A 26,969-nucleotide genomic window follows, 5' to 3' on the forward strand; every position below is an offset into this window, starting at 1 on the left:
CTGAGAGCAGGTTCCTTACGTAGTTTTAAGTCTGTGATACTTTTAGAGAATTAGCTTAAACTGGGGGCAAATACTTTTTTACTGCTGTAGTTGACGCCTTAGGTAATGATTTTTCTCCAACAGTTGGGACTGTCATGAGAAGGCTGATCATCTGGTATAAATAGAAGGCATCTCAGTTGATTTCACCTCTGCCCTAAGCATTCTTGGATTATCTTTCTCATATAGACTTGAAAACTGTATACTCAAGTTGGAAAAAGAAGAATTTCCATAGCAAACTAAAGAATAATTAAGTACACTCTTTGATAATAATTACCCCAGTTGGGCAAACTGCTAAATTTATTTTTCTTAAGACCGGTAAGATCAGTCATGCATTTCGTTCCAATACAGGATTTGTGTGGGTATAAGCACAGAGGTGGCTGATGCGTAGGCTTTTAAAGTAGAAGTGTTTGAAAACCTGACTTATGGTTTGGCCACAAAGGAAAATGATGTGTGTTCCATCTAACTGGATTTTGGGGCAAAGAATTTCAAAAAGAAGACAGCAAAATGGACTCTGCCTATGGAATCCTTTATATATACCTAATTTAAGATGTGTATTTAAAAATTTTTTTAAATACTCATTAAAAAAGAAAGGCTGTTATAGCCTGCCATTAACTTTATTTTTAAATCTAACTCCCCCGCCCCCCCAGCAATTAACATTGATGCCTTTGATGTGGGTGTTGTCAAAAGACAGTTCATCACATGGGGAAAGGGCAGAGGAGAACTGGCACCTCTCTCTTCTTGGTACTTTTCCATAAAATTCTTTTCACCACCCTCATTGTTATTTCCTTTTTACTCTGAAGTAGTTCCAAATCTGATAATGTAGGAGCTTGATTTTATTTCCTTACTACATGAGTATTTGAAATAAGTTGAGACTTTTCCCCAAGGTATTTAATAAGCAGCACAGGAAGAATGTAAAGTGAAAGCAACAGTAACAATAGCTTCCAGTTGACAAAACACCTAACATAAAGGGAATGCTGAGATGTGGAAAATCCAATGATAGGTACTCCTAAAATTCACCTTTCCGTTTTCCTCCCCTTACTAGAATTCTCTGCCAACAGCACAGTATTGGGAGTTAAGACCGACAGGAAGTCTAGGTAGAGCTTACTGTTCTTAAGACATTTACCACTTCTTTCTGCAGTTGAAGACAATTGACCTCAAAGTAACTAAAAGTGTCAGAATGGAGGTCGTTTCTATGAACTATAGTGGCCATAATTTAAACTGTCAGCTGTGACTCTGTGACTGGCAAGAATTAATATGCCTTCCTTGGTTTCTAGGACTGTCAAAAAAACCTGTAACCAGTCCCAAATGAAGCAGACGATGCCCCTTGGTGCTCCATTTTCAGAATTAAGTCCTAGGTCGATCTCTCTGAAAACAGTACTGAAGTAGGTGACATGTGAGAGTCACTGCAACCACCAAACTGATGACAGGAAATCATGAGACTGAGAGCCATCAACATTACGTCAGCCTGCTTTAGAATTTTTAAGAAGTACTCAATGTATTCTCTTTGCTATATCAAGGGAATGATAAGATCGAGTCATCCATTCTTTTTGTCTCCACTCTACATTTGACTACAGGGACTTGTGTTGTAGCACGTGATGTTATACGGAATCTTAATTCAGCTGTTTTCCAAAGTATAACTAACATTTTCTTTTAAATTGAATAATTTCTTGCTGACTTTGGGGTTTTATTTTGTTCTTGGTGTGTGTGTGCGTGTGTGTGTGTGTGTTTGGTTATTTTGTTCAAATGATATTTTCTCCATTTCCTTATTTCAGTAATACCCCTGGCTTTATTTACTAATGGATGATTTTTCAGAGGAATAAATTGTCCTTGGACACTTGCTTCTCACCCGACGTCCACTTGCTCGATGTGTTTCCGTGAGCACACTTGTCTTCTAAAGGAAGAAGGGAGACACCAAACGTTCTTTTCGAGATTGCATGAAAGTATGGATTTAATTCTTTCTCCTTAGTTTCAAACGGAAAAAAGATAACAATGTACTCAGAATTGGGCGAATGATATTCTTTCTTCCAACTGAAACGGTGTAGAGGGACCTGCCCGCTGTTGGATATCACTGCTGCAACATTTAGATGCTGAGAATAGCAGTGCTTCCCGTTTGGGTGGCTGTTCTCTCATGTTGTTTGTCAAAATAGAGAAACAGGGTACAGATATTCTGGGTGTAAGACAAACACCCTCTGAGTGTCTCTCTCCCTATCATCTGAGGAGAGAGAGCACTGAACAGAGGAATAAATTAGCAACTGTGGGACATCTCGCAGTCCTCGGTGGCCTTCAGATGCCTGCTTTGCCCCCTAATTCTGCTCATCGGACAGCAGCGTACTTTGTCATAATGAACTATTATTTTTTAACCAAGGTAAGTTCAAGAAAAATGAAAAAGAACCAATATGTACACGGTGTAATAGCATGTTGAACCTGCAATTCTAAGGCAGAAGCGAAATAAAATCATAAAAGATTTGAACAAAGTTTTCAGTGAAGGACCCAGCGTAGCTACTACATAGCCACCAGCTTTCCTGATGCCTTCTGGAAACGTGCTGTTGGGGGAGAAACTACGCCTTGTTATCATTGCTCCCTCTGCGCCTTCGGTGTCTGAGAATAGTGGGAGGGGCTGAAGATGGCTTTGATTCCGAGTGGAAATTTTTCTTTTCTTGATGAACTTGGCTATCACTCAGGTCACCAGCTGTTTAGCTCTAGGCATATGACTGTCACCAATCATACTGACACCTGCCCTCAGTGCCAAGGGTTTCAAACCCAGCTGATCCTAGCTCCATGAAGTGCTTTTGGCTTCACTGTAGCAATCAAACCGTGTTCCTGCATCCAAAAATGTATTTGCTGGTAACTTGACAAATAGTCCGTTAAGAGGAGAATAAATGGACATGTAGATGTAACGTGACTCATTCAGACTTTGTCCCTTTAATGGAAAAAGCCCTGCTGTGACATCACCGAGTCGCCAGGGGATGGGCCGTTGCCAGAGAGCTCTCGTTTCACCCACTGGCACCCCTGGAGAGTGAAGGAAGGCTGGGTTTGGTGCAGTAGCACCTTACGGAGTCCTCCTGCTGCCCAGCTGCACTCCTAAGGAAATAAGCATTAATTTTTTCCCCTACTTTGTTAGCTTGCTGAGTCCACTTTTCAGAGTGTTAATAAAGAGCCCAGAGAGCAAAGAGAATATTGCATGTGATTGCAAACCCTGCCGCCGTCCGCTTTGGCGCTGGGCCCGTGTCTGCACTGACCCTGCCGCCCCTGCGGACTCGCCTCCCTCGAGCTCTGCACCTGATTCCCACACATGCCCGCGTGCGGCCTCTGAGTGGGAGCTGCGTCTATACCAACTGTCCCACCTGGTTTCTGGAGAGACGTTATTGGCATCCACACCCTCCGTGGTAAGCAGTTAATTAATTCTAAGGGCACTGGCTGTGCAGTGCAGCTCTGCTGGCTGGTGGTTTATAGTAATCGCTGCTGCCAGCTATTCATTATCCCTGTGTGTCAGACTCCGTACCCGACAGTTGATATAATTTAATCTCATGTAATCCTCCAGACACCTGTCCGAGGTAGTTACTATTAATTTTTCTCTTTTGCAGATGAGGAAAGTGAAACCTAGAGAAGCTCAGTGAGATGGCCAGGATCATTCGGCTGGTAACTGGGCGCCAGGACTAGAGCCAGGCCCCCCTGGCCCCCAAGGCCGCATTGTCTGTAGACTGACTCCCGGTTTGCCGGGCGGAGCGTGGCACCAGGGCCCGGGCAGCTGATGCAGCTGCTGTGTTTACAGCCCCCTTTCCCTTTCCTCCTGCCCTGCTCTTCCCTCCTCTGCCTGATTTGCTTTCCTGCCTAGGTGGGTGGGCGGCGGGCCTGTCCTCGCCGCTGAAGGTCACGGCCACCCTGAGTCACCGTTCCTGAGGGGGTGTGCTGTAGCCTCAGGAGTACAGTGAGAGAAAAATAGCTGAGAACCAGTGGGCTGGAGGAGGGCTGACAGATCCCCCAGCGAGTCTCCTGTGGCTTCCTGTGTGTGGAGTTTTCTCTTTGGTGGCAAAGTTTCGGGTGGAATACACAGCGGCAGAGTGCTGAGGAAGGATGCAAAACGGCTCTTATATATATATGAAAAACGCACGTATATTAAAATAGGAAACATATAAAATGCACATATGCAAGGAAAACGTGCATATGCAAAGCACACATTTGTGAAAAATACAGACCTCTGTGAGAGCAGACTCTAGGTATGCATATAATGTGAGTGGCTCACAGCGGTGCCACTTACATAATATGGTATTATTTAAAATCAGTGGTTTTCAACATTAGCTGCCCATCAGTGTCACCTGTGGGGCTTAAAAACACACAGATGTGCAAGGTTCACCTCAAAGATTCCAACTCCTCTGGCCTGGAAGCATGCTCTTAAATTTGGCTCTATGAATCATCAAAAGCCCAGGAAAACAAGGAAAGAGAAGCTATCCATAGCTTCCAAAGTTGTGCTTGCTTTTTAAGACTTTCTACATTGTATTTTAAATCCTCACCTCATATCCTTAATCCTTGTGACTGTCACAGAGAGGTAACAATAAGATCAAGCATGAACTTAGATGAGCCACAGAAACATCTGGGGCAGTTCCAAACTTTTAATTATTGTTTCAGTCATGTAAGAGCTTAATTACAGTTTTAATGTATAAACAAGTTTTGGTGTGTTACCCTACAAATAAAGGAAACATAAATAATTATCAACCAGGCTTCTGTCTCAGTGCACAACCAACAATCACCAAATTATTTTTAAGAAATGTACTACATATTAAATGGTTATTTTTCTTTTAAAAAAAAAAAATATCTTTATTGATTTCAGAGAGAGGAAAGGAGAGGGAGGGAGAGAGAAACATCAATGATGAGAGAGTCATTGATCGAGCACGCAACCCGGGCATGTGCCCTGACCGGGAATCGAACCCCAATCGCCTGGATCCCAGGTTGACACTCAACCACTGAGCCACGCCTGGCCGGGTAAAATGGTTATTTTTCTGTTAGCTTATATACAGTACATAAGAGTGAGTAACTTGAAATAAGTGCTTATGTTTTCTATAATATGTCTCTGGTGTTTATCTGATTCCACTTAAATCATACAACAGATTTCCATGAAAATAGAACTTTCCTTTTTTCCTCATATTTGTGTATTTGATATCAGATTTTATTCTTAAACTCGCCACCTCCCTCATCACCATGGTATCTAAACAGATTCCTGCATATGACATGATGTCCCCCATTGGGGATCTCTGGAAAAGATTTCCTCAACCTTTCCTAGACCATGAGGAGCTACATTAAATTTATCATCTTAAAACATTTCTACAACAGTCTCAACATCGTGCTTGCTGAAATGTTTCATCCGTCGCTGAGAAGAGCTGGCGCCCTTTACCTTTAAACACACCCTCTCGGTGCGAAGTTTCTGGAGATGTCCCTTTTCCAGAATAAACCTGTGTATGTTTTCTTAACATGTTACCACTTTGACCTTCCAAACCCTGGAATCATTTAAGTTTGTCATCTTGGTAGATCTGTTCCCTTCCTAATCTCTAATTAAATAGTTCTAAACCACACATGCCCACCGGTCAATCCTGTTCAGCCTAGAGTGGGTTTGAATTTAGTTCACAGGCCCAGAAATGCAAGAAATGTAACTTTCCTTGTTTTCCTACAACTCATTTCCATATCCATTTTGGGTTCTTTTTATACCAGGGAGAATTTTAGAGAAACGTTTGTCCCCCAAAGCAGGAGACACCCTCCTCTTACTCCCTGCTAGGCCCCACAGTAAAGACTTTGTTGAGTGTAAGTGTGAGGTTCAGAGTTCTTAAGAGGCAGAATAGTTGAAAGGATTTTTTAAAAAGCAAAGTCCATTTCCACCCAAAGTAGAATATAATTAAAGTACTAATCAAGTATGAAAACTTGCTATTTCTAAAATAACATATAATTTAATATTTTCTTGAAGGTAGGTCACACTCCAGAAACAAGAGTGGCTCTCAGATGAGATCTACTCCAAAAGGTTAGGAACACTTGCCAAGTGGCCTGCTTGTCCTTTCTGGTTAGTGCCGAGGATTCAGATGAGTGGCAGGAACTAAGCAAGCGAAAGTGTACATATTGGAAGTGGAAGACGCCAAAGGGAACTGAAGCTCGCTCCACCTCAGAGGGGAGGGGTTGCATCATCTATTGTCAAAGAGTCTAAAAAAGGCATTTGGGGCCCTGGTTAGAGCCGGGGCAACTCAGAAGGCTCTCAGCCCCTGGGAGGCACTTAGAGCGCGTTAAGCCCTGCAAGGCAATCTGAGCCTTCTGTGCCTACTGTATTCCCACTTGTCTGGTGGAGTGTTTAAAACCTACAGTGGCAGGGTTAAGTGATTGTTCACCTCTTCACTGGAGATGGAAAAATTGTGAAGTCCCTTCCTTAACTTTCCATCTCTCTTCACTTGCAGTGGCTGCTCCAATTCTATCCTTGCACACACATGGTTGGATGCATGTGTTTACAAACACATGACCAGATTTCAAAGCTGGGAGGTCCAGGAACACACTGAAGTGATAGGTCACCTGAGTATAAAAAAAGCAGGGGAACCCAGTTTGACCACTTTCTGTGAATATTAAGTTTCTCATCTATAAATTAGGGATACCTACCCATATGAATTAATGTTCATAAAGCTTCTGGCCTAGTCTATGACACATTGTGAACACCAGGGTCAGCTGGTGCCCAGAGCCATAATTGTGGACATGGAACTCTGTGCCAGAGCAGAGCTTCCCCACTGGTACTCAACTAGGCATTGTTTTTGACCTACAGGGGAAAATGGAAAATGTCTGGAGACATTTCTAATAGTTACGACTGGAAAGAAGGGCACTACTGATATCTGGCTGTTAGAGGCCATATGTACTACTAAACATCCCACAATGCACCGGACACAACAAAGGATCCCCCTGCCCAAAATGTCAGCAGTGAGAAAACCATCTGGTTAAATAATCACAGCAAAAAAGGACAAGGCTGATTTTCCTTCATCCTTAGGAAAAGGAATGTATTAAAATACTATTAACATACCAACATTATTGACCTCATCTGGCACTGAAGGAGACAGAGAACCTAAGAATCTAGACACTGCTGTGAAATAATCCAATTCTGGTGAAAACTTTTCCTTGATTCTAAAAAGAAGGTAAATAATTTTTTAAATTTAAATAAGTAATTCTACTGAACTAGTTTGTTGCACTATGGATTACAGGATCTAAGGCTGGATTTTGTTGATTTTAATTTTTACCAATAATACAGACTAAAATCTTTTTGATAGACTTGTATGATTTATTAAATAATTGCTGATATTTGCATGACACCAAGAAAAGGTCACTTGTTAAGTTCTTCATATAGAGTATTATTTCAAGTCAAATAAAACTGAAGGAAAAAATGATATTTATCTTGTCTTAAATAGAATTTAGTACTTATCACAATATATTAGAAATCAGATGTTGATAAAATTTTTAAAATGGTTTAACGCATGAAAACACTTTGGAGTCATAGGGCAGTTTTTAAAGCTCAACTTTCATTGCATTTACACATTGTTCCACTGTTAGGTGAAGTCACCTCAGTGGGTGAGTCACCACCCAACTGCCTGGGCTGGGTGCCTGGGGACACATGAGAGAGCCAGCAGTCATTGCCATGTTCTACTGTTGCTAGTCCACGTTAAACTTTTGACACCTCTTTAAAAGAAACATACACTTTTAAAACCCATAATTATTATTAAAGCCCTTCTTTTAGTCATCTCATTTGCAGACTTTCATTTTTTAGTTTTGTTTGCCAACTAGGAAGGATTTTAAAGGAGAACTTGGGCCCCTTCCTGCATCTATGTTTAGCATGCCATAAGTTCCATTAATAAATTCTTAGGGTAGTTTGATCTTCTATTTTTTAAAAACAGTTCCAGATTTCAGTCGTTTGTTAAAAAGGTGTTGAAAATTGACTAGCCACAGATTTAAGTACCTATTTTCTCTGATAACATTTTTATCCAAAATATCAGAAATGTTTTCAGAAAATAGACAAAAGATATACATGCTCTCCCAATAATTCAACATGACCTAATTTTTAAATGTTCCTCAGTAGTCATTTATCTCCAGAGTGTGCAAAGGCTATGGGTCTGCAAATATGGGACACTCTAGCAGCTGCTGGTGACTTCTGCTTATAGGTTCATAGACGGCATCTTTTTGCTGTGTCCTCACCTGGTAGAAGGGGTGAGAGCTCTCTGGGGCCTCTTATAAGGACATTAATCCCATTCATGAGGGCTACACCCTCATGACCTAATCACCTCCCAAAGGTCCTACCTCCTAATAGCATCACATTGAGGATTATGATTTCAACATATGTATCTGGGGAGACACAAACATTCAGTCCGTTGCTCATGCTTACTATAACCGGCCAAGTTTTACAGAGGTATGTAAAGGAGAGTTAATCTTTATTTTCTTATCCAATCTCAACCTTTTGCAGTAACCAGCATTAACAATTTGGTATATATCTTTTCTCACGTGTCTCAGTGCTCATACAAACACATGGGCATTCCTGTTCACACGTAAGTTGTTTTTGTTAAGCAGAGTACTGTGTACTGGTTATTAAACCCAAGAGAGCAGAACACTGTATCAGCCCCAGGGCAGGAATCCAGGCACTGCTGTGTGTTGCATCTTGGTATTGGATTTGCCAAGGAAAAGACAGTCAAGCACTGGATGGAATAACCCTTTACTGACATAGAGAAGAAACAGTAAGATCAGCTTCAGTAGTGTGCGTCAGTTCCTCGCGGCCAGCAGGTCACCCCCTACTTCCCAGCAGCTGACTGGGCAGTTGGCCTGTGTCCATCCCTCTCGTTCCTACCGCTGTCAACCCCACCCTCTCTCTGTGCAGTCTGAAATACTGAAACTAGGGATGTCCCCAACGGTCACTGATACCCTATGCTTAAGCAGAGCAAAAGAACACATACTGAGCCTGAGCTAGGGAAACATATTCCCTCACAAGGTGATAAGCTGGACACAGGGTCTGTGGGCTCTGTATCTCTGGGAGGAAGTGTTACAAGCTCAAGGCCCATTCTTATTTGTGGGGGTCCAAAGGCTGCATGCTCAAGACTGCCTTTCCCAATGATTTTTATTCCTCTCCCTCTACAGATCACGTGCGAACACTACTCAGCAACTTGCTTTTCACATTTGGCAATAAACAATGAACATTCTTTCAGGTCATTTCTAATAACTCAAAAATAGTATAGTGGGTGCACTGTACTTGTTTCATATGTTCCCCTACTGAGGGGCATCCAGGTTTTTATAGTTGTCTACCACTGCCAACAATGCTGCAGTAAATATCTAAAACCTATCTTAGGTCATCTTCTTCTATAAGACTGAGTCTCTAGAGTGAGGTAGAGAGTCAATCTCTCAACCAGCTGTCATAGTCCAGAAGCCAGCAATATATTAGAGGACCTATTTCTCCACAACATTGCCAGCACAGGCTGTTATGCAACTTTTGCATTTTTGCTAATCTCTTGGTTAAAAAATGGTCTTTCTTTGTGATTTTAATTTGCATTTCCTTTATTACTAGTAAGGTTGTCTTATTTGACTATTGCATTTTCTTGTGTATGACTTACCTTAAACTACTCCAATTCTTGTATATTTTTGCTAAACATTTAATGATTCAGAAACACACATTTTCATCTCTTCTAGCACTTATTTTTTCTACCCAGATTTCAAGAGAAAAACAGATTTTCTCCTGGACATTGTCAATAGCAGTCATTTGAAATGCTAAAGATTTGATAAATCAAAGTGTAGAAATGTGAATGTTCCTGAACTAATTGCTTAGAGTAGAGGGAAGGCTGTTTATACCTCTGATCAATGCTTTTTAAAAGATCAGGCTCCTGAGTCCGGCTACAGCAGCAAAAGTCGTGGATCCAGGCTTTCCATGTGGCCGTGATGGCATTGTCCTAACCATAGCCTTGGTGTTGTGTCGGGACTAGAGAACTTGATTAAGTTCAGTCCTATCTGAAGAGGTCCTTTGTAGTAGTATCTACCCTGTTCTTTAAATATGCCCTGGTGCGCTTCACTATTTTCCTAAACTTGCCCTAAAGGATAGTCCAGCACTTTATAAAGCCCAGTGAGCTTTCAGGGAGTGACTGAGGGTGAGAATGCAGCCTGTCCAAGGAAGCTGACCACAGACACAGCTGTCTGTCTGTCTCACTCCCTCAGGGGCTGGAGGAGGCAGAAACTGGTCCCAGAGTGCTGGGCTATAGCTTGGGTATCTCAGGACAACTCACCAAATGAATGAATGGAAAACCCAGGTCCCAAGTCTATTTCTGATGGTGCAAGGAGGAGGAGACACAGAAGGGATTTCTTTTTCTTTAAAAGTGTTACTTTTTATTAATGAATTTGAACTGAGAACAACTTATTACCCGGAGTTTTCTTAGCAATATAAGTGAGACTATCTCCCTTTTTACTGAAGGCAAAAGTCTAAGGCTGGGTGTCAAACTCAGAGGTGTATCTTTTGTGATTTTTGGCTTCCTTAACCAAGTTGCCAGAGAGGTAAATTTCAATATATGTGCGTGGGGTAGGTGTGTGAAATGAGGGTGGAGTTGCAGAAAACAGTAGGATATAAAGGTTATAATGGTCTGCCCGTGGATGGTTTGTCTATACACATTCCTGTAATAGTTTTAATTTTTTCTTATGCGATGTAGGTGTTTATTCAGACAAGGAAGTTTCCAGAGTCTGTGCATCAGGAATGTTAGCTATTTTTGGTTTTCCATAACTATTTGTTTGGTTTTCTGTGTTCACAAATGTGTGGCTGCTGTGTGTTTATGTCTCTGTTTTGGGGTTACTTTGGTCTGAGTTGCTGTTTTATCCAGGGTGCATCTATTTTGCATGTGTGTCAAACTATGCCTTTCAAAAGTAGCAAATAGTGATTTGAAATGGGAAGAGTATCCCAAATGCCTAAATCTTATATTTGAAGCTGAGGAGATTTGTGATAAATATTTTACATCTTTTAACTGAAAATTGACCTCTGTGGTTTTGAGTCGTCACTGACATGCTCATAACCAGCAGAGGCCACTGGTGTGGATGCGGTCATGTGACCTCATAGGAGGAATAAAAGCCCAGGCCTGAGAGGCTCCCTCTTTGGTTGAGAGTGAAGTTGGTCCCACGGGAGTGAAGTTCAGAAGCAGCCCCGGAGGAACACATTTACCATATCACCTGTAAGGAACTTCAGCTTCTCTATTTCTGGCTTTCATTTCAGAAAACCTATGTCTTCTATATTTGTTCCATTTGCCTATTTATAAAACAATGTTTTAGGAATTTTCTACAGTATTAACAGTTAACTAAAGTTTTATTGATATATTCTAAACAACATGAATTAACCTGGAGATTGGAAAGTATAGCCCAGCTATGTCCTTGGGGCATGAAGAAACACCTTTCTGCTAATGGACAGTTCCAGGTATACATTAGTTTTCAGTTTATCAGGATGTTGCTTTAGAATGGGGTGGGGACCGTCCGGCCCCCGCTGGCTCGCCATATATGGCCAGGCGAAATCATTTGGTCTGGCCCCACCAAGGCAGCCGCAGGCGGGACTCGAAATTCAATAAATCTAGGAGCTTTTATCATAGCTAATTTTTAAGTTGATAATTTTGTATGACCCTCGAGTCATGTTATAAATATCCAAATGGCCCTTGGCAGAAAAAAGGTTCCCTACTCCTGCATTAGATCCTGTTGTAAGTGTCTTTTACCAGAAGCAATTAACTAGGGTCACCCTTTGTGTCACAAAGATCCTAATTCATCTTAATCTTTCTCACTTTACTTACTTGTAGCCTTTTCAAGGAAACAGAGGCTTAGCATTTGCTTTATCTGGGAAGGTAAAGGTACAAACTCAGGCAGAACATTGATAGAATGAAAGCCGGCCTTTGGCTTAATGTAGTCCTTGAAGGGACTGGATGCAGTAACAATAACGGAGTGTTGTTACCAGTACAGCTGATACACTGATGTGTGCTGATTGTTCCTTCTCTGTCACGTATTATTTGCTATTTCTTTCAATGGTCACGGCATGGGTTGTGAGTCTTAGTTATTTTTGTCTTCAACGCTACAAAAAGAGAGATGCTCCCTTGACTGAGTATCAGATTTAATTTATAGGCATTTGAATTACATATGTGAGGTCATGATAGCTAATTAAATTATTCCACAATTACATACTGAGAAACTAGTAATAACAGTGAAGAAAATATCTTACAATCTAAAGGAGAAAGACAATGAATCATGCAGTTAAAATACAGTATAAGTGCTACAGTAATCTTGAAGTCAGCTAACTCCCTTTAGTCTTCCCAGTGCTTACCAATAATCTTTTTCTCTTCATTTGGTTTCTCAAGTAGATTTTATTCTGAGGTTGTAAAAAGCACAGAATTTAACAAAAGATATTTGGCCTATTTGGCAAATCAGTCTCCCAGGAGATTGGTTACTAGAAACTATCATCTAAGAAGCTTATCACGGCACTATGAACTGGTGAAATAAAATTTCTGGGCCTAACAAACCACAGCAAATGATACAAATTTAAGTTTCATATGTGATATCTCAGAACATGACATCTCTCCAATATGCAGCCAACCCAGAGATGCCAGCCTGAACGGCCAGCTGGTCTTACACAGTAATAAAAGCTGTGTGTTAATGCAATGTTAGTCTCTGTAGTTAGCCCATTAAAATGATGTCATGAAGGAAGCCACTCCCATGTCCCTGGGTGGTGCCACAATAGCTTTCAGAGGAGCAGATCCTCTCCAATGCCCTAAATTCCTACTGCTCTCAGTGTCTTCAGGAGCACCCTAAAGCTGTGAGTTGGGCATGCCTTGGGTACTCGGGGCCTGTTCAGGCTCCCTGGAATTCAGGCTTCCTGGAGCTGAATAGGAGTCCTGGTCAGACCTTAGCCACAGAAATGATTACTTAGGTTTTTGTGAATCCTTAATTGGTTTGACCTCTTTGAAGCTTGCTTACCCTTGATGGCCACATGGTACATGTTTAACTATTGGGTGCTATATATTTTCTGCTATTTTTAGTATTCTAGTGAATATTGGTGACTACAACAATACACAACCTGAGAATTTTATATCAAAGTCATGTTTCTTCTGGGAGTCAGAAGACAGTCACCCTGTACATGTGGACAAATAAGAGATGGAAGGGCGTATTTCCATATATGTGTTGATCTCTTTCTTATAGTATGTCACTTTCATCTTTAGCCAAAATTTGTTTTTGGCCAGTCACAAATTTTTCTTTAGACATCAGAGTCAATTTTAATCAGCATCTATTTAGATCGTCACCTAAGCAGCGTATTTTTTTTTTAAAGCTGAAAGATGGATTATAAGAATTTAATCTAACCTACTACAACCTCAGAAGCATCTTCTGATGAAATATTAGTAAAAAGCATAATATTTTTCCTTATTCGCCTGATCAGTACCCACTCAAGCTGAGTGTTACAGCTATGACTTCTTTTTTTAGCTGCATTATTAAATGAAACCAAAGCTTTAGAAAACAATGCTATTAATAGTGGTGACTCTTGTATTCATGTTTTAAGAAGTACAATAAATTTCTACAGGACAGTGTTTGAAATATTTTTTTCATAAAGTTGTTTAACTATAATTATAGTAATAGTATTATGTGCCTTAATGCAATTTATAATGCAAGTCATAATGTAGCTTATACTATATATAGTATTTAGTAGTAATATGCAGTAATGTATATGGTAATACGGATAGAAAACAAAAAAGTCAGCACTTTAGATCAATTTAAGTCACACAACATGTCATTCTAGTGTTGTTGGCAACCTGGTAGGATTCTTAGAAGGGAGACTGAGGAGGAAGAGGAAAGAGGCTTTTGAGAGTGATGAAGAGGCACAAAAACAGGGTTGAATAGAACGTGACTGAGGGACACTGCATATGGCAGCCCGGCTGGATTCAAGGCTTGGTGGAAAAATAAATCATAGGCTGACTAACTGGAATCATCAATGCTAGTATACAAATTTTCAAATTTAGGCTGGAAGCAATTCCATCCTTTGAATATTTTTTGAACTGAATTTTGACATGATGAAAGTAATATATTCAAAATATTGATTTGAGTGTTGTGTAGGCTGGGTGTTGGGGCGATTGCAAGCAAGGAGATAAAATTGAGCTAAGATTTTAGTAGTCTGAGTATGTAGAGATAAAACCTAAATCATTGTCAGAGCAATGAAAATTAAAAGGGGTAGACAAATATGACAGATAACGAAAAGATAAGGAAAGGGTATCAAGAAGACTTCACAGTTGATCTTCTATCCTAAGGAATTAATTCAGCAAACATTAGTTGAGCAGCTCCTAATTGAGGGAGGTTAGGAGATGTAAGCCCACCCTGAACTCTTCGGAATGCTTAACAAGGTGTGAGCTACAGATTGACCTTGACATTCAGGGAGCCTCAGTCTTGTTGAGCAGAAGGTTTTCTGGGGTGGGATAGAGAGACATCTTAGTCCTGTCTGATCTCTGCATGAGATTATTTTGGTCAAGTTGGAAAAAACATGGCTCTGTAACCTGATAAACTTGCGTTCAACACTTAAGTCCACCACTTACCAACCGCGTGAGCTTGGGTAAGTTATTTTATGTTTTGAGCTGTCATTTCTTCATTTGCAAAATGAGAAACCACCTATAGAAGATGATTCTTCATAGATCTCTTGAATCTCTGCCCATTTTGCAAGCAGAGACTAACAACCTTATTTTTTGGGCTATCCTTTCAAGGCAACAGCCTTGGAAGGTAGGGATGGTGTTGATCTCTAGAGCAGAAGTCAGGGAGTCCAGTAGAATAAAGATGTAAAGGTCAGACAGGTTTGCTTGCTCCCTATTAAAAGCAATCAGATTCCCTGAGCTTGGAGTTCTTCAGTCGTGATGGAAATCCACTGAGTGAGCATGTTCCATCCAGGTCCCTCCAAGTCACCTCTCCATGGCACTTGGTGGCAAGGGTAACAAACCTGAGTGTGATGTTCATGCTGCTGGCTGGGCCATGAGTGTCTGATCCAGGAGCCTTGGGCCTTCTGCTAGCACCCATGAAACTATGGCAGGCTAACTTGTTAGCTCGAAAGTTGGGTAAAACCTGAAATCCTTTATCTTGATGCCACCTGCCCAATGTGTTTCCGGGGAAGATACATTATGGGATCAGTTGGGGACCTTTGATATGCTCTGATTTCAGATGAGATGAAAAAAGATGAGAGAGTTGTTTGAAAAAAAGATCAAGTTATAAAACAATGTGACCTTATTTGTAGATATATGGGTATATCTAAATATATATATGTATGTATATAATATATATTAGATTTTAAATGTATTTATATCTATATTAGATTTTTCAAAGCTAAGTTAATTTCAAAGATTTTAAGATACCCATTGTTTTATGCACCACTAAAAAAGAAAAATGCTGCCAATTATTTGTAAGACACCATTGATTATAAGAGGCATCCTGATTTTAGAGACATAAAGCGGGGGGGGGGTGGGGGGGGTAGTGTGTGCAGGATATAGGAAAAGATCTGGAGAGATGTACATGAAAGTTGTATAGTGGTGACCTCTGGAGTTGGGATTACAATTTGTATTTAATTATTGCTTATCTGAGTTTGCAGACTTCTTATATTGCTGCTCTCTTCCTACTTCACTCTTTACCCCACTCTCAAAGGCTAGAGGTAGGTGACCGTGGGCCTTGGCAGAACCTGTTTTCAAATCTTCTAGTGTGTCAAGCATTAGGACTTAAAGCCTTGGCTCGAGGATGTAGGGGTGGTAAGCTCTCACTGTATTGTTTTTAGCAGGCCTCAGCCAAAATGCAGAGAAAAATACATGAAAAGCTCTATCTACTATGCAATAATAGACCAGGTACAAGTTATTGGTAAATGAATGAAAAGAGTTCATAATGGAGGTCCATAAGAAATGATATTTAGGTTTTTGTGGTAGGTTTATTAAATGTGTAGAAAGGATTCTCATAAAGAAATTTGTTTTATATCTTTAATTTCTACCCTCCTAGAATTAACATGTATACAATTTGTGTGCACTTGAAGATAATTGTAAATCCAACATTAATGAGATTAGCTCAGTAGTTTTTCCCTTGAGGGATAAATGGAGATATTTTGAAATTTTATGTTTGCCTAAAGTTATTTTTACCAAACATCATAAAGAAAATATAATTAAGTAATAAATATTACAATCTTAAATTTATTATTTAAAACATGGTAAATTTTCATTTAAGCTACATTGCATCCTTTCTTTTATGATGTCCTGGGATAATTTTGTATTCTTTTTGAAAACATATGCTTTTCTTCCTGTGCTTGGTTAGACAGATAAATTTATTTGTTAATCCCTTAATATGGTTCTCATTCATATAGATGCAAGATTATTTTGCTATTTAAAAGAGTTCTGTAACTTTTATATATTTCCTAACAATGCAGAACATGGCCACTCATCTGAAAGCATAGTTTGTAATCATTTTAACTCACAGCTGTCTGTAGTGTCTCAGTCATGTGCATGAAGCCATGGGGTGCCTGATGGGGTGCATTAGAAGTGTGTTGGTGCCAATGAGTGATTTTGTTTCAAAGCTAAAGGAGGCACTCTAATCCAAAACTCACCTTTTGATTTTTACTTTGCAATATTTTTTGTTTACTATTTTTTAAATGGTTTTAAGACAGGGAAGAGTATAAGCTTTGGAGTCAGACTGGTCTAAGTGAGAGCCCAACAACCTGTGACTGAGCCAGACCCTGAATCCAGGTTCCATGAGAGAAGGTCCTCATCAGCAAAGCTGGGACCAGCCACAGTGACTTCTCAGTTGGATCTGGTTCCGTTTGTTGTGTCATTTAGCTCCACATGTGGGATTTAAGTGAGTCACCACTGGCCAATTGTAAGTATAGTGAAAGCAGGAATATGGTAGCATTTGACAAGTTCTCTAAGACAGACCTGCTTCCAAAGATGTCATCTGCTCATGGAAAGGCACAATTCCTGCGTTAGAGTCAGATCTGTGGGTATTTGTTACCTTTATTAAAACAAGCCTATATCCCAGCTAGGGTATCAGCAGTAATACAAGGTGCTGGTGGTACACCGTTGATTCAGACAAAAAGGTGTGGGTCTAGTGGACTCAAGAGGGAGGCCAGCTTCAGAAGAACTTTGAAGATAGGGCCATATTTTTACCCTCTTTAACTAGAATGTTCTGATTTAGTAGGATAATTATTTACTTTTCTCTCTTAACTTTTGACAAAATATATTTTAACTGTTTTATTGAATAAAAATACTACCATGGAAGTTCTTATTAATGACCTCTGATATTGTGGAATTGCTGGATTGTAGGGTGTTTAAATGTTCAACCTTATTAAATAATGTTAATTATTTTCCCAGTTATTTGTATCTATCTATATTCTTGTCACCAGTGTTGAGGCTTTCCATCCCCCACATAGTTACAAACTCTCAATAATGTCAGACTTTTAACTTACTGCTAATCAAGAGGGTGTGAAATGATTTAATGTGTATTTCCCTGAACATCAATGAAGTTGAGCTTGTTTTCTTGGGTTTATTAACCAATTGTGATTTATCCCTATATAGACTCTTTTGGGTCCTTGGGGCCATTTTTTTCTATTGGGTTATTAACATTTTTTAAATTGTTCGTAAAGATTTTGTATATTCTGGGAACTAATTTTTTGATAGTTGTACATGTAGGAGATATCTTCTTCCAATTAGTGGCTTGTCTTTTCATTTTCCACATAATGTGCTTGATAAAGAGACATTTTTAATCTTGCTCATTTTTTCTTTCATAGTCGCCCTTTTTTGTGTCTAATTTAAGAAATCCCTTCCTACCTAGAGTTTCATAAATGTAAATTCCTATACTGTCTTCTATAACATCTATAGTTTGATTTTTCTGAATGATAAAGGTGTCCAATTTTATTTTTTCTATATAGATAGCTATTTGTACCAAGACAACTTATTACCAACCTTCCTCTCCGCACGGATGCATAAATGCCAGCTGTCATAACTCATAAATGAAGCTTTCGCATATGAGTGGGCCTGTCTCCTGGGCCCTCCAGAGAACATATGCATTTGAGTTGGCCAGATGTTGAGGGACTCCATTAGGAAACTTCTTTATTATCTTTTTAAATAATAAGGCATTTCTCTCGCATAACTAAAGTTGAACTGTGCCCGGTAAGTCTGTGGCACAAGGATGTCATAAAGAGCCCAGGCACTTCCCATTTTCCCTCTGCCAGAAACAGTATGTCTGTGATGTTTCCTCACGGCTGCAGCTGCTCCAGATTCCATATCTGCCCGTTACCACATCCGAAGTGCAAAAAGGGCTTAATGCTCTGAATTCTTGTCTCGAGGTTGCTTTGGACCACCCAGGTAGGGGCCATTCATGTTGCAGGTCCCACTCAGGGTTATGAATTCTCAGGGAAGAATCTTCTGGTCTGTCCATTTGTGCTGAGTGTCAAGGCCGGGGGTCTGCCTTGCAGGACCCTGTGGGGAGCACAAGTATTTATTTCCAGTTCACCTAACTCAGGGTGTAACCCTGTGGAGACAGATTTATGTAAGGGTCTCACCTTAAACTCCTCTCCTTGGGTGGCCCTGGACTTTAGTCTCTGTCCCTGGAGCCCCATGAGACAGTGAAAACCAAAGCTGGAATTCATCTTCGTAGCAAAAGGAGAACTAATGACAACATTTTGTTTACATCTCTGGGTTCCCACTTTCCCTTAGGTTTTTGGCTACTTAGTATTGTTTACTTTCTTGGAAGCTTATGCCACATTTAGAAAGACTTTTTTCAGAAATTTTTAGGTTTTTTTTTTTTTTTTAGTAGGAGGGTAAGTGTATCTAGTCCTTCAAACTATGGAAATACAAGTTGGCTAAATCCATTTTTAACATTTTTTAAAAACTTACAAATTTTTAATTTTTTTATCTTTTTCAATTACAGTTGACATATTAGTTTCAGGGGTACAGCATAGTGGTTAGACAATTATACAATTTACAAAGTGATCCTGGGATAGATAATTCTAGTACCCACCTGGCAACATACATAGTTATTACATTATTATTGACTATATTCCCTAGGCTGTACTTTAACATTTTTTATTTAAGTATAATTGGTATACAATATTATATTATTTTTATTATTTACAGGTGTACAATATAGTGAATAGACATTTTCATACCTTATAATGTGATCACATTAGCAAACTTATCACAATATTATTGACTATATATATTTCCCTTCACTTTTTCACCAGTTCCCCACCCCCTCCCCTCTGACAACCAGCTCTTTGGTCTCTGTTTCTATGAGTCTGTTTTTGTTTTGTTTATTTGTTCATTTTTAAAATTACGTTATGTTTTATCAATCTTGCCTAAAGGTTTGTTGGAGACTGAACCATTGCGAGGAAGAGATGAAGATGCAGTAGCCAGTGCTGACTTCTCTAGCATGCTCTCTGAGGAGGAAAGAGAGGAGCTAAAGGCAGAATTAGTTCAGGTATGCTTAGTAGCCTTGTTGTTATGTGTATCTCTGGATCTTGAGAGTTACTATTAATTCAATATAAATCCGTATTACAGTTGTTATATTTCATTCAATAAATTTAATAAATGATATATTGCAAGGTGATTTTATTCAAGGGGGTATTTTGTAATGCTTGTCAATTATCTGTTGGCTACAGTATGAAAATGAATGGTTGTGCTGCTTAAGCAACGATGATAATTAGTTGTAAATATGCATCTCTTACTCTTTTATTATCAAAATACCATGGGAAGGATAAACCACGTACAAACCTGGTGGAATTCTTTCAAGACCTTGGTGCAAGTACAAGATGCTCTTCCAGAGCAGTTCTTGTTTTAGGTCAGCAACTTAGCTCAACAAACACTTGGAAATGACTTAGTTTTGTAATGAAAAGTCAGTCATAAAGCAACTGGATTTATTGAGTTGTGTTCTGTGCAGAAGACTAAAGCTCTGGGGACCGAGAGGAAAGCTGTGATGAACATAGGCTTCATTAGCTCTTAGGTAGTTGTTGGGACATCTAGACTTAGAGGTGAGGAGGATGGCTGGCTTATTGTGAATACAAATCTTTGTTGAAGCCTTTTGTTTGCAGCACCTACTAACCCTTAAATACTTTGCTAAGGGTTGGTTACGTTACAGGAGGAGAGGGCTGGACACAGGGAGCCCCCCAAGTACAATAAGCAGCAGGGCAACAGGGGTGAAGCCAGCATCCATCCCCTCCCCATTCTCAATCCCAGGCTCAGAGGGCCGGGAGCTCCTGGTCCATCGGAAGCAAGGCTTTGCCCCTTGCCCTGGCCTCTTCTGCAGGCTGGGGACAGAGCTCTGAGCTCCACCTGCCGCTCAGCCCCCTTTGTCCACTCCAGACTCCTCAAGCTCTCATGGTCTGATAGTGTGTGTTCATGACAGTTCATAATAATATTGAAGGTTTTTCAGGTGCTTTCACAAGACACACCCTAAAATAACTTCATTATAAAATAGAAGAGCAGCTTGTTTCTCTGGTAGAGCATAAATCATTTTTGTAAGCACAATACTTCAAATCGAATAGCCTGCTTCTTTAGCTGGGTTTGTCTGTGGCCACTGATCCAGAACCACTCAGTTTACTTCAGATTGGCCCCACATTCCAGAGTGCACCGACCAAAGTCAACTTCACTGAGAATGTACCAGCTCCACATTTTCTTAAGGCCTGGAATTCTGGTTCATGACCTGTTCATGTCAGTTGTAGTGTCCAAAAGTTATATTCTGTAGACCAGTGAGAGCTTACTGATTCTCTGTTAAAATTTAACTCCTTCATATAACAGTCCAAGTTTAAGTTCAGATACAACCTCTGTAACAGGACAGCTTTTATAAAATGACTTGATTTTTCTGGGTTCTGGGATTACTGGGTTATGCATATATACATATGTCAATGTATTTTTGTGTGTTCGATATTTTCTAAATGTTCAAGAGTGAGTATGTATTACTTTTATAATCAAGAAAAAGTAAGCCTGTGTTACTCCATGAATATAAATAACCAGCAGTGCTTTCAGAAATCCCTGCCTTATTTGGCCACATTAATAAGCTTCCAGTACACCTCATTCCTAACACTTCAGCTGCTCACTAGCTTAGTCCAGAAAGAATAAAGGTTTTGAAGGAAGGAACTGAGTCTGTAAGCCTAAGAGCGTGAGGGCGCTATGTGTTCTTCCTGGGGAACCACACACCCAAGGAAGAGAGGAGAGCCCAGAGAGGGTGGAGGGAGCCTGAAAATAGGTTCTGCCTACTTGGTAATGCTGTCTGGTATTTTTCCTAGTCCTATTAATACCCATTTTTCTTAAGTCATTTTTTCAAGGGCACATTGGCAGTTTTTGATTGTATATAGCACAGATTCACAGTACTAATGCCAACACTTCCTCCTTTCCAAAGGCCAAGTCACGTTATGGAATACTGAGCATAAAATGCAGCTTAGTGAAATGAAAGTGGGAGTAGGATGTTAGTAGCACAGAAATATTGAGCAACTTTATTTAAACAGGGAGACAGAGGGAACGAATGCACAGAATAGATGTGCAGAGGCCTCAGCGATGTCAGGAGAAACTGAAAATAACACCAGACTCCCATCACTGTGTTCAAGTTACCAGGATGCGTGTTTTCCTCCCCTGAATGCGTTAGCCTCCATGCTTGCTGTCTCTTATTTCTGGATTCCTCAGAAATGAGGAAGCATTGCATCATCTTGCCAAAGGTAGCATTGCGGCTCCCGTGGGCACAGCTGTATGCCCCAGGCCCAGTGAGTCTTAAGTTTTACTGAAATGAAGGGAATTTTACTATAGAACCTGAGAATAGACCCAACTGAATAAATGAGTTCAGGTCTCCATCATTAGAAGTCTCTTTCCCACAAATGCTTTTTAACATGTGCATTGATTTTTTTTAAAAAATATTAGGTGTGGGACTTTATATTTCTTTCTTTAGAATGATATTTGGTAAATTGGGCACTTCAATGTTTCTCACTATTTGGGGATCAAGAATTTCATAAGAGCCCAGCTAGTGTGGCTCGGGCTGAGCATCGACCTAGGATCCAGGAGATCGTGGTTCGATTCTCCGTCAGGGCTCATGCCCAGGTTTCGGGTTTGACCCCCAGCATGGGGCGTGCAGGAGGCAGCCGATCAATGACTCTCATCATTGATGTTTCTATCTTGCTCTCTCCCTCTCCCTTCCTCTCTCTGAAATCAATAAAGATATATTTTTAAAAAAAGAATTTCATTAGAAAACTATGAATCTTTTACTCACTCGCCCCATATAACTAATAAATATTTCACAGCACCCCAATTTTGAATAAATTTCTGGGATTCCATAGATAGGAGTTGAGAATATCAAGATGATTAAACCTCTTTCTCTACATCTGTAATTTCTTTCTGCAAGTTAATAATTTTCTAATTATTCTTATTACACAGTGGAAACTATAGTCATACCTGATGTATAAAAATAAAAAAACAGACTCCCAGTAATATCAGACACTCGAAACATACTACTTATCCAAAAGAAAGCAAAAAGGTCTTTCTAATACAGAACAAAAAGCTGACTTGTAGCCAACGCATTTTCTTTGGTAAGAGCTAGAGAATCAACCTGGAGAATTCTTAGGCAGATTAAATGCAGGAAGACACATTGACAAAGGGGGAATATAGCCTGGTAGCAAAAGAATAAAAGGGTTTACTTTTTAAAATAACAGTGTGTTCTCATTCAGTGGAGACTCTAAAAGCATTATCCCCTTTAGTGGTCTCTGAGCATAGCCCTTTCGCAGTAGAGTACACGTTTGCATGCTGAAGACTTGTTCATCAAGAAAAGACAGGGCCCTATTGATCATAATGTGTTTGTGGAAAGTATAATTCGTTTTAGAAGATTTTCATGAGCATAAAAATAAATGTTCCATTCATGTAAAAAAAAAAAAAATGTTAAATTATGACATTTTACTGATTTTATTAAAAACCCAAGATACTGTTGTTATTTTCTACTATAGTATTGAAGATGCTTCTGCTTCAGTATTTCTGCCTGTTTTGCTTATTATTTGTGTATATGAATGTTCACAACACTATTCCTGTCTGTCCACCATTGGGACAAAATCTTTCTTACATTCATAAAAAGGTGAATTTTTGCAAACTTAGCTGGCTTTCTTGAGGTGCTATGCCTCTGGTGACCCACGCAACATGTTTGCAAGATGACTGATGGAATTAGTGACGCACTTCGTGCTCAGAAGTAGGGTGATACTTTGAATGTAAATGAGACACAGCTGCTCCATATTTTTTAAAGTAAGAAAAATAGTAAAGTGTTAAGCTTTTACTACCTCCATGGATGTGAGATGCTAAGGGAATCCTAATGATTCTCTTCTGGCTTCACAAAGAAAGTCACAGGTATTTATACTTTTCAGGAAATAAAGATGTAAATTTAAGCAATACTACCAGGGCAATACATTATAACATACAACAATCAATTAGAATCAAAGACTTTGTGAAGGTTCAAATTTATTTTCATAGCAACACCTCTAAAATCTAGGTGTTTTACAGAACTCTTTGTTAGAAATTACATCTGCAAGAGCAATTTTATAATGCTGAAGGAGGAAACTTGTCCATACAGAGCCTTGTACATGAATGTTCATAGAAGCTTTATTTGCATTAGCCAAACCCAAATGTCCTTCAATAGGTGAAGAGATTAAAAAAACTGTGGTATATCCATGCGGTGGAATACTACTCTGCCATAAAAAGGGAAGAACCATTGACAATGCAACAAGGACTTAGAAAACTTCTGAAGGTGATGAATTGATATGTTCACTATTTTGATTGTGATGATGACTTCACAGGAGTATACATATGTGAAAACCTCCATTTTGTACACTTTAAATGTGTGCAGTTTATTGTATGATAATTACATCTCAATAAAATTATTAAAAAGAAAAAACAGCACAAACCTCTCCTTTACATGCATCCCCTCCTCTCTTGTTCCTAAAGTACTAGCTTGGCAAAATCAGTCTGCTAGGTCCGTGTCTGCACTGATGCAGCTGTGTGTCGTGACCAAAAATAAACAAGCAACACTGACTAGTGACTCTTGAAAAGCAGTTGTTTATAAAATAAGGCCTACAATACAAAACCAATTTTTTTGTTCAAAAATTATGTCTGTGTACAGTTTTAGAAAAATGTTTGGAAGATTAGAAACAAAAAATTTAAGTGATGGCTCTTTCCCAGGAGATTACCCAGGTGATTTTTATTTTCTTGTTTCTATTTTGCTGTAGAAATAAATTTTTCACAAGGAGCAGTGGTTACTTTTATAGTCATTACAACTGAAAAATCTATTTCTATTTCTCAGTATATTAACCTGTCATCTCTGCAGGGTGTGTGATTGTTGTAGCATAATGTGGGCTGCGTAGACTAGAGAGTGCAAAGGCTGATTTGGACACAGAGACTCTGGCAGGTGTATGTTTTAGCTGATCTGACATCTTTCCCCACCTTTTCCCTCCTACTTGTAGCTAGAAGACGAAATTACAACATTACGACAAGTTTTATCAGCGAAAGAAAGGCATCTGGTTGAGATAAAACAAAAACTCGGCATGAACCTGATGAATGAATTAAAACAGAACTTCAGCAAGAGCTGGCATGACATGCAGACCACGACTGCGTAAGTATATTCGCAGAATATTAACGAATTGCTTAGCTTGCCGTCTTGTCACTTCTCGATTTCTTTTTCTACAAGGCCGATTTGGTACTGTGGCAAGAAAAAAATACTTTCTCTAAAAGTAGAAAAAAACTCAATAATCATTAAAAATGTTGCATGTGAAGCAGACTCCGTAAAGTAGCTTTATGAAATTAAACTTTGTTCACTAAAATTCTATTTTCACTTAGACCACTTTTATGGGATTGCATATTTAAAAATGTTTTCTCTTTATCATATATTTTAAGCATTTGTTAAATATGTATATTTTTTCTTTATGTTTCCTCATAAAATTGTAAGTGGACATGGAGAGACCTGGTAGTAGGAAGAGGTACCAGAATTGAATAGATGGCAGTTATTTCAGTTTTTCTTGGGGCCAACTTTGTCCACTGACTCCTGAGGACTAAGGTCTAAGACCTTTTGTTCCTGCATGAAGGTGCCCTTTGTTTGAGGAGTTGGATCTAAAAGGAGTTTGCTATTTCCCCACTGCGGTTCCTTTAGTTTCCAGGAGAATGTTCTCTCCCCCTATAACAGCCTAGCAACCCTATAGGCTTCTAGGCTTGTGTCCCCTCAGGGCTCATCCCAACAGGCTCAGGGCACAGAGTAGGGCAGGATGGAGCCAGGGAGCCCAGCACTTTACCTGCAGAGGCTAACCAACCTTCCTCAACCTGATGAGGACCATTATAGAAGAAGATAAAGTTCATAAATTTTAAATACGTATCACGACGCCACATGAACAATCACCTAACAAGAATAGCTGGATTTTAGGCACTAAATTAAATGAGCTGACCTGATAGTAGTTTAGATTATGTATGCACTTTGGTGACCTATACCAATTAGTGGCCCTGACAGCGTAGCCAGAACAATCTCCAATTCCTCGGGTCTGGTCACCTCTGTATTTAAGCCACATCTGCAGTCTTCATGTCGCACAGACCTGAACCTCCTTCTGGGTGGAAGGACCAGCCTGGACCTTTCTGCTTGGCCCCCCCTAACCACACTGCAGGGATAAGCTAACCAAGTGGAAGGCCGGGCTATTCTGTTGCTGAAGGGAGGGAGGGAGCCGGGAGATGGGGAGAGGGTGCCTCGAGTATACCCTTGGGGACAGGGTGGGAGGTGGGCCAGTGAGGGGAGAGACTCATAGTCCTGCGGGGACAGGGAATTGGAGCAGGCAAGTTCCAGGAAGGCTTTTCACACAGGGGAATATGTAGTTGTATTTTTCCCATGTTTGAAAAACAAATTGGTTTTATAGTCAGGCATCCTACTTAGCATCAAGTTTTTGTTGAATGAATAGAATAGATTTATTCTTTGGTGTATGGAGTTTTTAGTCTAGTTAGGAAAATGGAGTGTTGTTTTTGTTTATCTTATAAGTTATTATTCATTACCAGTTAAAAGATAAGTGTGAAATACAGGGTGTTGTCGGGTTGGAAAGCAGGAGACTGAACCTTGCTGGGGCCCAGGGAAGGCTTCCGAGGGTGTTTAAGCAGAGCTCTGAAGGATGAGCCGGAATTTTCAAGCCTCGGGCAGGAGGAGCGTCCTGAGGGAGGCGCCCTGGTGAAGGTCCACAGGAGAGGAGGCCCCTCACGCAGGAAAGCAGCCGGTTACTTACTGTTGAGATGGCAGGGAGAAGTGTCCTTGTGGCATCTGTAGTAGGGTTATTCTTTATCCACAGGCAATGGAAAGCCATTAAAGGGGTCGTGACAGTTCATTTATACAACTTTAATGAGTGTCTACTCTTAGGTACTGTTACCCAGAGGCTAATCTAAACCCACAGGATATAGGCTCCAGCAAGATGGACAAAGTTCCTACTCTGTGTACAAAGGAAAGAGAGCAAGAAACAAGTAACAAAATCACAAATAAGGAAATATCAGGAAGTGCTGTAATGAAAATATCGGAGGGGGGTGTTCTAGAGGAGGAGACCGAGGCTGGGGAGAAGCTGCTGTGGCTGGGTCCCGGGCAGGGAAATCCTGTCCTGGGAGGGTACTTCGAGCTGAGACTTGAATGGTGAGAAAGATCCTCTGATGATCTGAGGAAGGGCTTTCAGGCAGAGGCAAAAGTTTCTGCAAACACCCTGAAGCCAGAACAACGTTTACAGGTTTCTGGAACCCAAAGGAAGTGCCCTGTCTGGAGTGTAGTGATGTGGAGAGGAGATCAGAGCCTCTGGGGCCTCCCGGGCCAGGGGATGGGTGGGGATTTCCTTCCAAGAAAGATTTTCTTTCAGAAAGATCACTCCAGTTACTTGTGTAATACAGACTGTGGCGAGGCAGGTGAGGAAACCT

At 40.1% G+C, this 26,969-nt stretch overlaps 1 protein-coding gene across 1 annotated transcript in view; it reads left to right on the top strand.

The window, feature by feature from the left end:
• TPD52L1 (TPD52 like 1) overlaps positions 1 to 26,969 on the top strand; it is a 58,864-nt gene that overhangs the window by 15,307 nt on the left and 16,588 nt on the right. Inside the window, exons 2-3 of the mRNA XM_087817591.1 lie at positions 19,394 to 19,509; positions 24,512 to 24,660. Of these exons, the coding sequence (XP_087673717.1) occupies positions 19,394 to 19,509; positions 24,512 to 24,660 (265 nt within the window). The remainder of the gene's footprint in view (positions 1 to 19,393; positions 19,510 to 24,511; positions 24,661 to 26,969) is intronic.

This window comes from Miniopterus natalensis, chromosome 5 (genome assembly GCF_054644295.1).
Source record: "Miniopterus natalensis isolate mMinNat1 chromosome 5, mMinNat1.hap1, whole genome shotgun sequence".
Classification (NCBI taxonomy): domain Eukaryota; kingdom Metazoa; phylum Chordata; class Mammalia; order Chiroptera; family Miniopteridae; genus Miniopterus; species Miniopterus natalensis.